At 40.9% G+C, this 18,213-nt stretch overlaps 1 protein-coding gene across 1 annotated transcript; it reads left to right on the top strand.

The window, feature by feature from the left end:
* The first annotated feature begins 5,373 nt into the window (after positions 1 to 5,373).
* LOC145518849 (beta-defensin 109-like) lies at positions 5,374 to 12,079 on the top strand. The gene is made up of 2 exons (XM_081523894.1): positions 5,374 to 5,464; positions 11,874 to 12,079. The coding sequence occupies exons 1-2, from the start codon at positions 5,374 to 5,376 to the stop codon at positions 12,077 to 12,079; spliced, it is 297 nt and encodes a 98-aa protein (XP_081380020.1).
* The last annotated feature ends 6,134 nt before the right edge of the window (positions 12,080 to 18,213 follow it).

Here is an 18,213-nt window from a genome sequence, read left to right as displayed (position 1 = left end):
TATGATGCAACAAATTTTCTCCTGTGCTTTTTTTTTTTGAAGGAAACAGAAATACTAACTCAAAAAGATATCTGTACTCCAGTGTTCATTGCAGCATTATTCACAATAATCAAGATATGGGAAACTTAAGTGTCCATTGATAGATGAATGAATAAGGAAAATGTGATATATATTAATATATAATGAAATATTATTAAGCTATATGAAGAAGGAAATCCTGTATTTTGTGACAACACAAATGGACCTTGATGGCATTATGCTATGTGAAATAAGTTAAATATTGTATGATCTCATTTATACATGGAATCCAAAAGAAAAAACAAACCAAAAACACAATGAACTCATAGATACAGAGAACAGATTGGTGGTCATTGCAGTGAGGGTGTTGGAGGTGGGTAAAATGGTCAAAAGGTACAAAGCTTCATTATAAAATAAATCCTAGGGATCCAGTGTACAGCATAGTGAATATAGTTAATACTGTATTGCACAGTTGCCCTGCCAGGCATTCTGCCTTGACTCAGAAATTCATTCTGGGCAATGTTCAACACTTCAACACTTGGAAGTTGCTAAGAGATTCAATCTTAAAGTTCCCATTACAAGGAAAAAATTTGTAACCATACTTTGTTGTTGTTCCATGCCTAAGTCGTGTCCAGCTCTTTGCCACCCCATGGACTGCAGTGCAGCAAGCTTCCTTGTCCTTCACTATCTCCTGGAGCTTGCTTACCATGCTTTTTGATAGATGTTAATTAGACTTATGGTGGTGATCACTTCAAAATATACACATATATTAAATCATTATGTTGTACACTCAAAATGAATATAATATTGTATATCAATTATATCTCAATTAAAAAAATCATTTCTTTTTCAGTAACAGCTAAAATATGAGGGCAAAAATTCAGTAAGTATATAAAAGTCCTGGACAATACTAACAACCAGCTTAATCTAGTTAATATTGTTTAAAACCTTCCCACAACAACAGTAGAGTAAACTAAGTGTGCATTTAGAGATGTAAACTGTATTCTGGGCCACAAAATAGTCTTGATAAACACAAAATTATCTAGGTCATACAAAATACGCTCAATAACCTTACTAGAATTAAACCAGAAATCAATATTCAGTACTTGGAAAGTTCCCATATATTTGAAAATCAAACAACAAACTTCTAGATAAAAATGAATAAGCATTTGAAAAACATATGACATAATAAAATGTGTGGAATAAAGCTACAGTAGCATTTTGAAATAAATTTATAGTATCCAAATGCTTATACAGTCGAAGAAGAGCGTATTAAATCTAAAATCAACAAAGGAGGAGATTAATGTAAATAATAAAAGAAATTAAACAGAAAATCAATAGAAAATAGAAATGAAATCAAAAGCTGGTTCTTTGAAAAGATGAATAAAATTTATAAGTGTCTTACCATTCTGATCTGAGAGACAAAAAGCACACAGATTACCAATGCCAACCATGAAAGAAAGCACATTAGATCCTACAGATACAAGGTGAACAACCAGGCATTATAGGCATAGCTTTACATACATAAATCCAACAAGATCAATGAAAATGGGTGAATTCTTTGAAAGAAACAAACTACCAAAACCTCAGTTAAGCAGAAATAGATTAAAAAGAAGACAAAACAGACTATAGGGACAGAAAGATGTTGTCAGGGGCTGGGAATAGGAGACGTCGGACACAGGAGAATATGACGGGAATTTTGTAGGTGATGGAGCTGTTCTAGGTATTGATTGTGGTGGTGGTTATACAGCTATATGCACATTTAAAAACTCATAGAAATGAACTAAACTTTAATGAATAAAATTCTATTGTGAAAGACACATCCCAATATATCTGACTTAAAAGACAACACAAATATCAGCTCTGTTCCTGTCTTCAGCTTTTATAGCGCCCTTTGACTTCTAACTAGGACTTCCCTGGTGGCTCAGAGGTTAAAGCATCTGCCTCCAATGCAGGAGACCAGGGTTCGATCCCTGGGTCGGGAAGATCCCCTGGAGAAGGAAATGGCAACCCACTCCAGTATTCTTGCCTGGAGAATGGAGAATCCCATGGACGGAGGAGCCTGGTAGGCTACAGTCCATGGGGTCGCAAAGAGTTGGACATGACTGAGTGACTTCACTTTGACTTCTAACAGCTTGTAGCTTCTTTTCCTCAGGCTTTAATGTCAGGATAGAATTCACTTACAAGAACCTGCTATATTCCTCCACCCAGAACATGGCCTTCCTGAGTAACCACAGCTTCCACCCCCAGAACTTTCCTGTACCTTTAAGACCTGGCACCACCATGGGGAGAGGTGAAAATCTGGAGAAGTTCCAGTCGTGCAGAGAAGTCTTCATCATCATCTCTTACAGTCCGAATTATAAAACGGTGGGTGCTGATACTGAGTGATGGAAAAAACCCTGTCTGGCCCTGCTCCTGATGAGTTCATATAACCCCAACTTTTACCTGGGTTCATTCAAAGGCAGGTAATCCCATCTGATAACCCTACAGCCAAACCTCTGCCCTAAGGAATGGTCCAAAAGTAGAAGAAAAACACCCCTGCATGAGGATTAGATGCTATAACCCAGAGCGCTCGCCTGGAGATGCTTTCCTCCCCAGCACATAGTTGCCAATGTCTAGAGATACCTTCAGTTGTGACAACCAGAAAGATGCTCCCAGCATCTATTAATAGTAGCCAAGATGCTACCAGCCATGGACGCTACTAGACATCTTACAATGACCGAAATGACCTTCAAGACAAAGAATCATCTGACCCAAAATATCAACAGCGCTGAGGTTGAAAAACTCTGCTACAGGCTTTGACACAATGGTAAGAACCAGAAACCAGAAGGGGGTAAATATCTTGCCTCAAGAGCATGTTGTAGCCTCCTTAGAAAAGCCCTAAATAGATATGAGGCACCCACCCACTCCCATAGCTATCCTTCAGAATGGTGAGACTTTAATCTGTGGACAGGCAGCAGAGGAAAGTGATTCTTAGATACTCCAGCATAACTGATAGCATTTTTCATTCTTATGCATTGCTTCTCTCTTGTTTTTGCTTCTAAGTCTTTTTCAGGATCTAACCACCTTCTGGCCCAATTATCATCAGATCCCATTGCCAGAATGAATCTGATTTAGTTCATCCCCAGGTTCAATATCCCTCCTTGTATTTCACTCTGGAACATTGTTTCCCTAGGTGACTTAAAATCTAAGAAATACAGAATGCGTTTACAACATAATCACTTGAAACGTCTGCATGTTGAAAAAAAAACCTGACCGCTCGAACTTTCTAACGTTGCATCACTGTGGCGTCACCTCCCCAGAGTCTCTGTTATGGGTACCCTCTTTGACGCCAGGCTTCCCAGTAACTCGGGAACCAGGAAGGTGCAGATCACATTTCCCAGACTCCTTTGCCAACTGGCTTCAAGAGTGGACGCTCCAGGGAGAGTTAGAGCTTGAAGAAGGGGGAGGGACTTCCTTCCTCACTTTTGCTCCTGTCACTTTTGTTGCTATCAACAAAAGTTCTTGCATCCAGGAACAATGGTGGGCTCCCGGGTCCACTTTCACGTGGCACTCCAGAACCCATCTCACGATGTGCTCACACAGGTGTCCGCAACAGCTGGTCGATGCCCCTTTTTATAGACCTGAGGACTGACTCTGAAAGGTGGCCCCTCAGACCTGCAGAGGCACCAGCACAGCTGGGCAGCGTGCCCCCTCCTCCGAGGCCCGGGGACCACAGGAGTCCTCCCCTGGCTCCTGGTTTCTTCCATTGTGTTGTCTCACTGAGGGGTGATATCCACTGCCTGCAGTTACTTCTGGGCTCCCTCGGCATTCTCTCTGGACAAATCCTGATGGAAGTCCCCTCTTCCAAAGCACCCCTCTATTCTAATTGGCTGGATCCTGATGGATAGAACTGCTACCACTGTTGTGTCTCCTGCTGCTGTTACTGACACTATTGCTGTAGCATCCTAAAAATCTAGGTAGCAGGTCTAGTTGCCTGCTAAGTCTTTGCCCAACTCTTTGCAACCCTATGGACTGTAGCCCGCCAGGCTCCCCTGTCCATGAGGTTCTCCTGGTCTAGTTACTTCACAATGAATGAACCAAGAGTAACACAGATATTTCTGACTCACAACTGGTAGATCAAGTAGGTGAAGAATACATTAAGACCGTAGAGCGGACTTCCCTGCTGGCTCATGGTAAAGAATCTGCTTGCCAGTGCAGGGGGCATGGGTTCAGTCCCTGATCAGAGAAGGTCCCACATGCTGCAGAGCGACTAAACCTGTGCGCCGCAGCTATTGAGCCTGTGGTCTGGAGCCTGGGAGCCGCAACTGCTGAGTCCATTTGCCGCAACTACTGAAGCCTGAGCACCCTAGAGCCCGTGCACCGCCAAAATAAGAGAAGCCACTGCAATGAGAAGCCTGTGTGTTGCAACCAGAGAGTAGCCCCTGCTTGCCACAACTAGAGAAAAGCCCGCACAGCAACGAAGACCAGCACAGCCAAAAATAAATAAATAAAAATTTAACAAGACTGTAGAGCAACTGAAACAGCAGTTTTTTAAATGGCAATTTTAAGGTAAAATGTACAAACACTTTCAATTCTAAATATTATCAATGTGAAATAGAACTTGAAGGAAAGTTATATGGCTCAAAATAGGCTGGAGTTAAACTCCCCTCTGTGTCCTCCCCACAGTTCTATGCAAAACAAAGAACTCTCTCACCCGAAGGAAAAAAATGGACATTAAGGTTGATTATGCCCAGCTCCCAGCCGGTCCCAGCCTCTGGCCGATCTCCAGAATTCCTTGCCCCAGCCGTTTAAGAGAGAACTACTCTGAACAACCTTGGAGAAGGACAGGCCCCCTTAAGACAGCAGGTTTCCACATACATGCCTGTATATACTTACTCTTTTCTTGGGTTAGTGCAGCAGCTCACTAATCTGACTGCTGCCCCTCCTCGCCTCATTAAAGGTGATCTGTTCCTGGGAAGTGCTGGTCTCCTTCTTTTTCTGAACCTCACCTTCTCTAACTCCATACCCTACAGAACTCAGTTTCTATTTCCCATGTAACATAAAGAGGAACTGACTACGTCTTCATTGGCTGACTGCTAAAGTCATCAATCCCTTGCTGGGAGGGCCTCCCCATAAGGGAACACAGCAGATAACTCGGATATCCTGAATCTGGGAAACCCATGGGACCAGCTTCTGCTTTCTCATCCATTGAGTTTCCACCACACCATGTACTTTTTTTCCTTGGAGATTTCCTGTGAAAGACTGAGTTAACTCTCTTTTGGATAGGCTCTACTAACCATGGAAAAACCGCAGGCCCAGGGGACATCATAAAAGGCCCCGGACCTGCCCGCCCAGTGATCGCCAGCTCGAGCCATGCTGATTCCCCTTCCCCCCAGCTGCTGTTCACCCGTGAGGCTCCAGCTGCTGCTCTCTGCCCTCTTCTTCTTGACCCTCCTATCCCCAGGTAAGGTGGTGGCTGACTACCTGGGTCCACAGTTCAGAAAGCTATTGGGAAGGTCAGGCAAGACCCTGGAATCAGTCTTACAGATCCATAAACCTAACAGGATGACAATAGGGGAGGACAGTAGAGCGATCATTCCTTTGCCATTAGCCGAATGCCGGATGGCGTCACATTCGGCTTTATCCTTACTTTGTAGCTTGGGGTGTCTAGGGAGGCACAGTGACTTATTGGTAGGCAGGTAGATCGGAAAGGATTGGATTCCATCAGCATCTATCATTATATCCGTTCAGTAGGTCAGAGAAAGATGGACAGAGACCTATCGACAGGATTTAGTGCAGAGGGTGCGTCCTGGGGAGCTCTGTCCTGAAGGAACTGACAAATGAGCATAATAATGAGCACCTCTCATTATGGGAGAGGTGTAGCCATAATTACAAAAGTCAGATGAAAATTTTTTTAATCTGAACTAGACACTATTGGAAAGTGAAAGCAGCAGTCTTATCACTGTATCAGAACTAAGGCATAACCCAGACCTGTCTCACCTAAACTGGCCACTGGGCCACACTATGTAAACAGCACAGACCCAGGAGAGGGTTTCAGAAAGAGAATTAGAGCCCTCAGTAAGGGGTTACTGAGAAGATCAAGTGCTGGTCCACATTTTAGGAAGGGCTTCATATGTTAAATAGCATCACACAGAATAGGTACCTCAACCTAAACCTAGTCCCGCAAAACGAGGCAATTTGGAGGAAAACACAGTTTGGAATACTAATGCATGAGTTCCATAGGAAGAAAATGATTGGGCTGGGAAACGGAGACAGCCACACAAAATGTGAGACTCTGTGGCCTTAAATCCTTAGGGCAAAGATAAATATAAGACCTTTGAGAGGAGCCGAGAAGATGGTAAGACAAACCACCTACACTGCCATCTCTGTGGCCCCACTCCCCCTCCCTTGGGGTAGGTCCTTACACTTTTCAATTTAGTTAATTTGCTTTCTTTGAGAACCCAGATCACTGAGGGGCTCTTAAAAATGTGATCTATAAATTCCCAGATGGCTCAGATGGTAAAGAATCCACCTGCAATATGGGAGACCTAGGTTTGATCCCTGGGTTGGGGAGATTCCCTGGAGGAGGGCATGACAACCCACTCCAGTCTTCTTGCCTGGAGAATCCCATGGACAGAGGTGCCTGGCCGGCTACAGGCTATGGGGTTGAAAAGAGTCAGACACGCCTGAGTGGCTAAGCATGCACACATAAATTACTCAGTTGCTTTCTTTTTTTTTTTTTTTTTACTCAGTTGCTTTCTTTGTCAAGGCAAGAATATATTTATTTGCTCATATGGGTGATTCCCATACCTTTAGTCTGTGAAGATGCAAATATGTTATTTTCCCATTAACTTGTAGTCCTAGTGTCTTACCTTCCTGGTCTTCTTTCATAATAAATTCATTGCTTGTGCTCAGTTTGCCATGTTCTTACGGTCTCAATGAGAATGTATTTCTGCAGGCATCCAACGCTACTGCTGTAAACCTCTCCCCTTCTTTATCTCAGTTCCTGGATTCCAGTCTTAACCAAAGGGCAATGTGCAAAAGAAAAGAGTCAGTCCCCGCATTAGGACTGGTGATCACAGCCCTGACCTTCCAGGAAACCCTCCACCCACCTAGCTGACCAACACAGAGGGCCCACTGCTCAAGCTTCAGTTCACAGACTTTGTTCCTTGAAGAAGGAAGTATTTTAGGAAATCGACCTATCATTTTCAAGAATAGAAATATTTCAAGGATATTCTTCAGGGTCCGTTTATTTCTACAACAGTAGTCACTTGAGAGCACTGAGCCCATAATTTTGGCCAAAGTTTAAATCTTTCTCTCAACCTGATCATATTTGGTTTGTGTCTTTCAGTTATTTCTCTGTTTCTGATGCATTGATGGTATCCTGTGATTTCTGGCACCCCTACAGATTCTGTCAAAATGTTACTTACATCATTCCCACGGCAGCTGGGGAGATACAGAAGGAGGGGAAAAAACAGTAGGCTCAAGTCATCGCAGAGTTTCCTTTTTATGACTTATCAGTTCAGTTCAGTTCAGTCGCTCAGTCGTGTCTGACTCTTTGCGACCCCATGAACCGCAGCACGCCAGGCCTCCCCGTCCATCACCAACTTCTGGAGTCCACCCATACCCATGTCCATTGAGTCCGTGATGCCATCCAACCATCTCATCCTCTGTCATCCCCTTCTCCTCCCACCCCCAATCCTTCCCAGCATCAGGGTCGTTTCCAATAAGTCAACTCTTCGCATGAGAAGGCCAAAGGATTGGAGTTTCAGCTTCAACATCAGTCCTTCCAATGAACACCCAGGACTGATCTCCTTTAGGATGGACTGGCTGGATCTCCTTGCAGTCCAAGGGACTCTCAAGAGTCTTCTCCAACACCACAGTTCAAAAGCATCAATTCTTCGGCACTCAGCTTTCTTTATAGTCCAGCTCTCACATCCATACATGACCACTGGAAAGACCACAGCCTTGACTAGATGGACCTTTGCTGGCAAAGTAATGTCTCTGCTTTTAAATATGCTATCTAGGTTGGTCATAACTTTCCTTCCAAGGAGTAAGCGTATTTTAATATCATGGCTGCAATCACCAGCTGCAGTGATTTTGGAGCCCAGAAAAACAAAGTCAGCCACTGTTTCCACTGTTTCCCCATCTATTTGCCATGAAGTGATGGGACTGGATGCCATGATCTTAGTTTTCTGAATGTTGAGCTTTAAGCCAACTTTTTCACTCTCCTCTTTCACTTTCATCAGGAGGCTCTTTAGTTTTTCTTCACTTTCTGCCATAAGGGTGGTGTCATCTGCATATCTGAGGTTATTGATATTTCTCCCGGCAATCTTGATTCCAGCTCGTGCTTCCTCCAGTCCAGCGTTTCTCATGATGTACTCTGCATATAAGTTAAATAAGCAGGGTGACAATATACAGCCTTGACGTACTCCTTTTCCTATTTGGAACCAGTCTGTTGCTCCATGTCCAGTTCTAACTGTTGCTTCCTGATCTGCATACAGGTTTCTCAAGAGGCAGGTCAGGTGGTCTGGTATTCCCATCTCTTTCAGAATTTTCCACAGTTTATTGTGATCCACACAGTCAAAGGCTTTGGCATAGTCAATAAAGCAGAAATAGATGTTTTTCTGGAACTCTCTTGCTTTTTTGACGATCCAGCGGATGTTTGCAATTTGATCTCTGGTTCCTCTGCCTTTTCTAAAACCCGCTCGAACATCTGAAAGTTCACAGTTCACGTATTGCTGAAGCCTGGCTTGGAGAATTTTGAGCATTACTTTACTAGCGTGTGAGATGAGTGCAATTGTGCGGTAGTTTGAGCATTCTTTGGCATTGCCTTTCTTTGGGATTGGAATGAAAACTGACCTTTTCCAGTCTTGTGGCCACTGCTGAATTTTCCAAATTTGCTGACATACTGAGTGCAGCACTTTCACAGCATCATCTTTCAGGATTTGAAATAGTTCAACTGGAATTCCATCACCTCCACTAGCTTTGTTCATAGTGATGCTTCCTAAGGCCCACTTGACTTCACATTCCAGGATGTCTGGCTGTAGGTGAGTGATCACACTATCGTGATTATCTGGGTCATGAAGATCTTTTTTGTACAGTTCTTCTGTGTATTCTTGCCACCTCTTCTTAATATCTTCTGCTTCTGTTAGGTCCCTACCATTTCTGTCCTGTATTGAGCCCATCTTTGCATAAAATGTTCCCTTGGTATCTCTAATTTTCTTGAAGAGATCTCTAGTCTTTCCCATTCTATTGTTTTCCTCTATTTCTTTGCATTGTTCACTGAGGAAGGCTTTCTTATCTCTCCTTGCTATTCTTTGGAACTCTGCATTCAAATAGGTATATCTTTCCTTTTCTCCTTTGCTTTTTGCTTCCCTTCTTTTCACAGCTATTTGTGAGGCCTCCTCAGACAGCCATTTTGCTTTTTTGCATTTCTTTTTCTTGGGGATGGTCTTGATCCCTGTCTCCTGTACAATGTCACGAACCTCTGTCCATAGTTCACCAGGTACTCTGTCTATCAGATCTAGTCCCTTAAATCTATTTCTCACTTCCACTGTATAGTCATAAGGGATTTGATCTAGGTCATAGCTGAATGGTTTAGCGGGTTTCCCCACTTTCTTCAATTTCAGTCTGAATTTGGCAATAAGGAGTTCATGATCTGAGCCACAGTCAGCTCCCGGTCTTATTTTTGCTGACTGTATAGAGCTTCTCCACTTTGGCTGCAAAGAATATAATCAATCTGATTTCGGTGTCGACCATCTCAAAAATTTCAGAACTACATTCATATAGTATTGACTGGAAATTTTTCTCTTCTTTATGATTTTCATGGGATTGAGGCTAGTATTTTACTATGAAACATTATCTGGATTTTTGTTTGCAGACAAACTTTAACTTGGTTAAGGCAATATTCTTCCTATTTAAAGAATAATGTTTATCAGATGTCAATGTTGATTTTCTTTTCCATTCTCCCCTTAAAATACATATTTAAGTTACTTGATCAAGTGGGTATATTGTCTATGTAATTCTGTTACAGTAAACAGGAACATCACCACCAAATTTTAATCAGAAAATACTGACTTATCATTCTTAGCTAGGAATGGCTTCAACAGGCAAGTATAAAACAATGTGATGATATGAAAGTCATCTTATTTAATAGATTTAATCCATTATTAAATGGACCTCACATTATTTCTTGAGTGGTAAAATCTTGACAGTATGAAAATTCTCAACACACAGGTGAGTCCAAGTGAAGTTATTAACTGTCTGCTTCCTAACTCCTGCTCTAGTTGGATTTTCCACTAGAAGTCCAATTTATTTAGCTCTGCCCCTAGAGAGCTACTTAGGAAATTAACTTTTCTACTGTATAAGTCACCAGGAGGAAATAATGGCCTGGACACAATGACCAATTTTCAGCTTTCTAATACTCTTTACTTTTTAAAGATATGATTGAAAGGATCATTTAGCATGCCCACAAATTTAAATTTCCTCTGATACACTCCATGATGAAAATTTCTTTGTTCCTTGAGTTAGGTAGATCATATCTCACTTGGAAAGAAAAAATAAATTGTACTTATTTCGGAGCTGGTTGAAACATGAAGAGATTGAGAGGTTTTCTATTAGTTTAGAATAAACCAGAACCACATCTGAGTGGGCTTCCCAGGTGGTGCTGGTGATAAAGAACCTGCCAGCCAGTGCAGGAGATGTAAGAAACACTGGTTTGATCCCTGGGTCAGGAAGATCCCCTGGAGAAGGGAATGGCAACCCACTCCAGTATTCTAGCCTAGAGAATCCCATGGACAGAGGAGCCTGGCCCTCCCATAGGGTCACAAAGAATCGGACACGACTGAAGTGACTTAGCACACGGCACATCTGAGTATTCACAGAGTTGTTTTTCCTGAAACTTCACCCATCCCTTATCTAAATGGATTGGAGGAAATGGGAGGTGAAAATGCCAAACATTTTAAAAGAAGAATAAGCACACAGAAGCTGACGGAAGAAAACTGCAATGTTAACTATATGAGTCTGCAAGCTTCCTATGACCTACAACCCCAGAATGATCTTGATCCTGTTTAATCAAGGTCACCTCATTTCTTATCAAACTTATTTTTTCCCAATATGTTCCATTCACATAGGTCTTTCTGCTCTTCAAATAAGCTAAGCAAAGGACCTTGCTCCCTATAAACCTATCATACCCTCACGTGGATAACTACTTGTCTGTTTCATTTTCATCATTCAAATCTCAGCTCAAATGCTATATCCTGAGAAAGCCTTTCTTGGTCCATTTTATCAACTCCATCCTCCAGACTATATCTGGCTTATCAACTCCATCCTCCAGACTATATCTGGCTTATTATTGTATTCTAACCACTTAACACTTTGTGAAATTATCTCTTCATTCTATTTTTGAATGGTAAACTTTTCCTCACTGAATATAAATTGCTGTGAGGATAAGAAACATTTCTGCCATTTTCACTGTTCTATTGCTAGTACAAAGAAAAATGCCTAGTGAATAGAAGACACTCGGCAAATACTGGTTGAAGATCCATATAAAAGAGTAAAATAATAAGGACATATTATTTTTAGAATTTAAAACATACATTTTGTCCAGCCCTTTGTTGTTTCATTTCAACACTTACCAAAGTTATTTTTGAAGCTTAAAGATACAAGGAAAGGAGAGGAGTTTGTCAGTATTTTGGCTCTTGGGTAAAAAGGAGATAGTGAATGTGATGGAGCAATTGGATGGACACTTTGTCCAGTTTCTTTTCTCCATGTAGAAATGCTCATGCTAGATCTCATCTAATCTGACACCTAGATTTACAGGTTTATATTCCCTTCATGGACTAATGATCTTAATGACTCTTCTTCTGCAGTAAGAAGTGGTATGGGTTCTGGGCGAAGCCACTGTCTCAATCTGGAAGGCATTTGCAGAAGAGACATCTGCAGAACAACAGAGGATATCATTGGCTACTGCCAAAGGAGGTGGAAATGCTGCCGCTCCTGGTGGATTCTTATGCCAATTCCAACGCCCGCTGTCTATACAGATTATGTAGAACCCCTTAAGCATAAGGTGAAATGAAACTTGGAAAAGCATCAGAAATGAAACGTGTTTGTGTCTAAAAATTTTAGAATATACATACACATCATTAAACACTGCTGGCTTTATTATCAACTTCTATCATCCCTTGTCAATAAAAATAAATAACTATATAAAATAGTTAAGCTAAGCAAATCAATAAATATATATTGATTACAAATCAAACTGAATACTACTTCTTTGAAACTCATTTCAATCCAAAAAAATCCCCTTTGAAAGTAAGAAAGAGTGAGATTGACATGCATACACAACAGTGTGTAAAACAGCCAGTGGGAAGCTCTTATAAAGCACAGGAAGCTCAACTGGGTGCTCTGCAATAACCTAGATGGGTGGGATGGTGATGGGGAGGGAGGTCCAAGAGGGAGGGGATATATGTATACATATGGCTGATTCCCTTCATTGTACAGCAGAAACTAACACACATTGTAAAGCAATTATACTCCAAACAAAGCATAATAGGACAAAGTGAAGTCCATTTATGTAACAGATTTTCAAAAAAAATTATCTTAGAAAGATCAAAAACTTAACCAACAGGTTGCAAAAATGAAGATATCATTATATATGCAACATAACTAAATAGACACATAGAAAGTTCAAAGGAAATTCAAAAGCCAAATACAGAGGAAATCTAGACACTATCTGGGAGTGGAGGAGATATAAATAGGAAAACGAGAGGAAACTGGAACGAGGCAAGAGAAAATAATTTGGGGTGATAAGATAAGGATTGTAACTGCATGGCAGATAACTAGAAAGAGATGAAACCAAAAAAGAGGGGACGAAAAGTTGAAGACCAACAGAAGTAAGTATACTGACACATAAAATCTCAATTAACAACCCCCCCCAAAAGATATTTATGTCCTACTGCAATGAGGAAATATTGTGATCATATAGAAATTCTCAATTATTTTACTCCTCTACACAAATAATTTGCTTTTCTAGAACCTAAACATTTTACTGTAGAAAACATAGTAACCTCTCTCAGGGCATGCTGTCAATACCCTTTTTAAATAGACTTTTGATGTGTCACAACTTCTGACTACAACTTCATCTTCCCCCCTAGAGTCATAAGGTCTCACTTTCCTTTCTTGAATGCCCTTAGGACTTGAGTTCAACCGCATACCTCAAAGTTATTCTTAGAAGGAGTCAGTTTTCAGTCATATGGAAAACTCTGATGATTAAGGAAGTGTGGTTTGGTAAGTGAAGACTCCCCTTCTCTCACCCTATAATGCAGTATTTATGAAATCAACTAATGTTTGACATGGAAGATAAGAATACTCAGTGGGGAAATGACAATCTCTCCAACAAATGGTGTTGAAAAAACTGGATAATCACATGGAAAACACTGAAATTGTACCCCTATCTTATACTACACATAAAAAAATTAACCTCAAATGAATTAAAGACTTAAACATAAGACCCTGTATCATAAAACTCCTAAAAGAAAATGGAAAAACTCCCTCACATCTGCCTTGGCAACAAGATTTTTGGGGATATGATGCCAAAAGAACCAAGCAAAAATTAACAAGTGAGACTTGATACATCAAACTAAAAAGCCTTGCACTGCAAAAGAAACAATCTACAAAAATGGAAAGGCAATCTACAGAATGAGAGAAAACATTTGCAAATTATATATCAGATATGGGTTAATATATATAAATACATAGGGAACTCATACAATTCAAAAACACAAACCAAACAATCCAATTAAAAAAAAAAAACGGACAGAGGAACTGAACAGAAATTTTCCCAAAGAAACAAACAAATGACCAATAGGTACATGAAAAGGATCTCAACATCACTAATTATCAGGAAATGCAAACAAAAACCATAATGAAATATTACCATGCACCTATTACAATGGCTAGCATCAAGAAGCCAAGATCTAACAAGTGTTGGCAAAGATGTGGAAAAAACAGAACATCTGTGCACTGTTGGTGGAATGTAAAATGATTCAGTCACTATAGGAAACAGTGTGGAGGTTCCTCAATAAAGTAAAAATAGGGGGAAAGGCTTAAGCTTTTGGCATAGAGTCTTCAGACAGTACATGGTGACTGAGGAAATACTGTGCTCTTTGACTCTCCTGTTCTCACCGACCTTGTCATATGGGACAGTTATACAAAGGACTATAACGGATGAAAACATTTTAGTTTTCAATGTGAACTAAGTGTATTTACCTTTCAGATGCTACTAAGAACATAGTACATTTGTGACACTGGCCTCTCTTTTAAAGAAATAACTTAAGTATAGCTTCTGTTTTCCAGAAATGGACCTTAGGCAATTATTTTCTCCCTCATATGGAAAAAGAGTCCCCTTGCAACTCAGAGGACTTTGGTAACAAGGACTTTGCACTCAATGACCCTTCAAAAGATGCTGGCCAGGGATACTGACCTCTGAGAAACATGAGAGCCCACAGAAAAAGTACAGGATAAGCCATGTGGTCTCCGGTGGTTGGTTAATTTGTCACCAAATTTAGAGACCCCAGGGTTTGGAAGCATTCCAGTGGAAGCTGTTTTATTTTCTTACTTGTTAAGCTTCACTGACTAAAAGGACTCTTGGTCTGCAGAAGTAAGTAAAAGGCACTGTATCCTGCTGTTCCTGATTACTCACTGCTCTACCAGGCATTCAGCCATGAGACTCCATTTATTGCTTTCTGTTCTCCTTCTCTCTTTGGCTATAATACCAAAAGGTAGGTGGCCAATAGCTGTAGAGCTGGGTTTCTTAGGAGATCTATTCAGACACTGAGTTATACCATGGCCATCTTGACTCAGACCCTAATGCACACTCTCAGGGATACAGAGGTCCAACATGAGCGTCCTCCTTAGAACTGATGGGGTCCAAATTGGGAAGAAGGACAAGGATATCCACTAACAGAAAACAAGTTCCAAGAGCTCCATGATTATAAAAGGGGGCTCAAATATGGGGAGGGGGAGAAGCGTCGACATGTGACACAAGGATACAAATCAAGTAGCTTTCACAAGGGCCCCCATCTCCAAAAGAGACAGTGGAAATGTGGGCTCTTGGGTTAGACTTGGTTAGTGAATAGAAATGACGTGGAATCTATTGGCAAAGGAATATTTGTGAAGGGTGGAAGTTAGGTGTGTAAGAGAGCTCAGGAACAACAACAAAAAGGAATTCTATCAAGCTATTAAAAACCAACAGGAAGCAAGGGAATTTGGAAAAAGCATGGAAATTTGGGATGGTGCTTCAGTGGCAAAATTTTAAGCATAATGCAAAATAGGAAGGAAGTATTTTACCAGTCTGAGATACATCCTTGGTGCTCGATTGAGAAGCTGGAATATTAAAGTGTAGATAAAAGAGAAAGGGAATGTGGTCATTTTCAGGCCAGTTTGTTCAGATCCTTGTAAAACTGATAAGACTGTTTTCTCCACTGTTCATAACAGGATGTTCCAATTATTCAAAATAACATCTGTGTTTGTTTGGGTAACTCTCCCTCTTCCTTGAATCATCTATTCAGTTCAGTTCAGTCACTCAGTCGTGTCCGACTCTTTGTGACCCCGTGGACTGCAGCACACCAGGCCTCCCTGTCCATCACCAACTCCTGGAGCTTGATCAAACTCATGTCCATCGAGTTGGTGATGCCATCCAACCATCTCATCCTCTGTCGTCCCCTTTTCCTCCTGCCTTCAATCTTTCCCAGCATCAAGGTATTTTCCAATGAGTCAGCTCTTTGCATCAGGTGGCCAAAGTATTGGAGTTTCAGCTTCAGCATTAGTCCTTCCAATGAATATTCAGGACTGATTTCCTTTAGGATGGACTGGTTGGATCTCCTTGTAGTCCAAGGGACTCTCAAGAGTCTTCTCCAGCACCATAGTTCAAAAGAATCAATTCTTTAGTGTTCAGCCTTCTTTATGGTCCAACTCTCACATCCATACATGACTACTGGAAAAACCACAGCTTTGACTGGATGGACCTTTGTTGGCAAAGTAATGTCTCTGTTTTTTAATATGCTGTCTAGGTTGGTCATAGCTTTTCTTTCAAGGAGCAAGCATCTTTTAATTTCATGGCTGCAGTCACCATCTGCAGTGATTTTGGAGCCCCCCAAAATAAAGTCTCTCACTGTTTCCATTGTTTCCCCCTCTATTTGCCAAGAAGTGATGGGAAGATTCTTCAAATACAATAGAATATATTCCCTTGTTTGATCTTCGCTTGATCTATGAATATTTTAGGATCTCTGACATACAGTTGCCCCTCTTGAGAGAGTTCACATAATTCTCATCTTGGCCTCATTTCTGTCAGAAGAAGACACACTTGCAGTGATAGCTACTGTAAAATTATATGATGTTAAGAACTTAAAATTAGAAGGTAATGTAATGCTTAATTCTTTGATTTTACAGATAAGAGAATTTATGTCAACCAAAAGAAAAAAATTTCATTAAAGTCATGCAGCTAGGGGCAATTGCAGCTGGAAACAAATATTTTTTAAAAAAATTTTATTTTTTATTAGCATATAGCTGATTACTTTCTGCTACTTTCTGTTAAAGGGCCTTCTTTCTGTCAGATTTCCCTCAGAAAATCACCTGCTTTCTGTCAGAAAGTGTTTACTTTCTGTAGACTTTCCTCATAAATCACCTCCTTTTTGTAGGAAAGAACATTCATTCTGCCAAGTTACCCCAGAAATTGCCTCTTTTCTGTCAGAAAGAACATTCTTTCCATCAGCTTGCCCTCAGAAAACTGCCTTCTTTCTGTCAGGTATCCCTCAGAAATCGCCTCCCTTCTGTCTGAAAGCGCCTTCTTTCTGTCAGGCTTTCCTCAGAAAATCACCTCCTTTCTGTCAGCAAGGGTCTTCTTTCTGTCAGGTTTCCCCTCAGAAATGGTCTCCTTTCTGTCATAAAGTGCCTTCTTTCTGTCAAGTTTCCATGAGAAATCGCCTGCTTTCTGTCATAAAATGCCTTCTTTCTGTCAGGTTTTCCTCAGAAATCGACTCCTTTCTTTCAGTAAGCGCTTTCTTTCTGTTAGACTTTCCTCAGAAAATCTCTTCCTTTCTTTCAGAAAGTGTCTTCTTGTCAGGTTATCCTCAAACATCTCTTTTCTGTCACAAAGTGCCTTTTTTTCTGTTACATTTTCCTCTGAAATCGCCTCCTTTTTGTCATAAAATGCCTTTTCTTTCTCCCTGGTTTTCCTTAGAAAATCGCCTCCCTTCTGTCAGGAAGTGTCTTCTTTTTGTCAGTTTTCCTTCAGAAATCACCTCCTGTTTGTCATAAAATGCCTTCTTTCTGTCAGGTTTCTTTATGAAATCTCCTCCTTTCTGTCATGATATGCTTTCTTCTGTCAGGTTTCCTTCTTAAATTGCCTCCTTTCTCATGAAATACCTTCTTTTTGTCACATTTTTCTCAGAATTCACCTCCTTTCTTTCAGATTGCCCTCTTTTTTCTGTTTCCCTAAGAAATCTGGTTATAACTGATGGAGATGAAACTACATTGTGTATAAGGAACAGCATGAAGGCCCCTAGAAGGGAGTAGTAGTTTGTTTCAGAAAATGTGCACGGGATATCTGTGATTATGTCAAAGTAAAAGCTGCAGGATGCAATGCTAAATCTGTAGGAACACTTCAATAATGAGGTAACTTCTTCCAATGGTGTTCCAATGGATAACAACCTGCCTACCAATGTAGGGGACATAGGTTCAATTGTAGTCCAGGCTGATTCCACATTCCACAGGGAAACTAAGCCCATGTGCCCAAGTACTGAGCCTGGGTACCCTAGAGTCCATGCTCCACAAAGAAGAAGCCATTGCAGTGAGAAACCCGGCACAGCAACGAAGAGTAGTCCCCGCTCCTCATGTTATAGAAAGCACGGGCACAGCAACATAGACCCAGTGCCACCAAAATTAAATAAAATAAAATAAGAAAAGAACAACAAGGACAAGGCCTCTAGACTTTATACTTGGAAGTAGTAATCACCCGCATTGCTATCACCCAGGGGTTTCAGTTTACCCTCAAAGTAGGATCAAGTAAGGGTTTTAAACAGCTTAGAAGAACTATACAGAAAAAAGATCTCAGGGACCCAGATAACCATGATGGTGTGATCACTCACCTAGAGCTAGACATCTTGGAGCGCGAAGTCAAGTGGGCCTTAGGAAGAGTCACTAGAACAAAGC

The sequence above is a fragment of the Giraffa tippelskirchi genome, chromosome 8, assembly GCF_054371585.1.
Source record: "Giraffa tippelskirchi isolate mGirTip1 chromosome 8, T2T-mGirTip1v1.2.pri, whole genome shotgun sequence".
NCBI lineage: Eukaryota > Metazoa > Chordata > Mammalia > Artiodactyla > Giraffidae > Giraffa > Giraffa tippelskirchi.
Note: the sequence above shows the minus strand (reverse complement) of the source record. Positions and strands in the feature narration are given on the sequence as shown.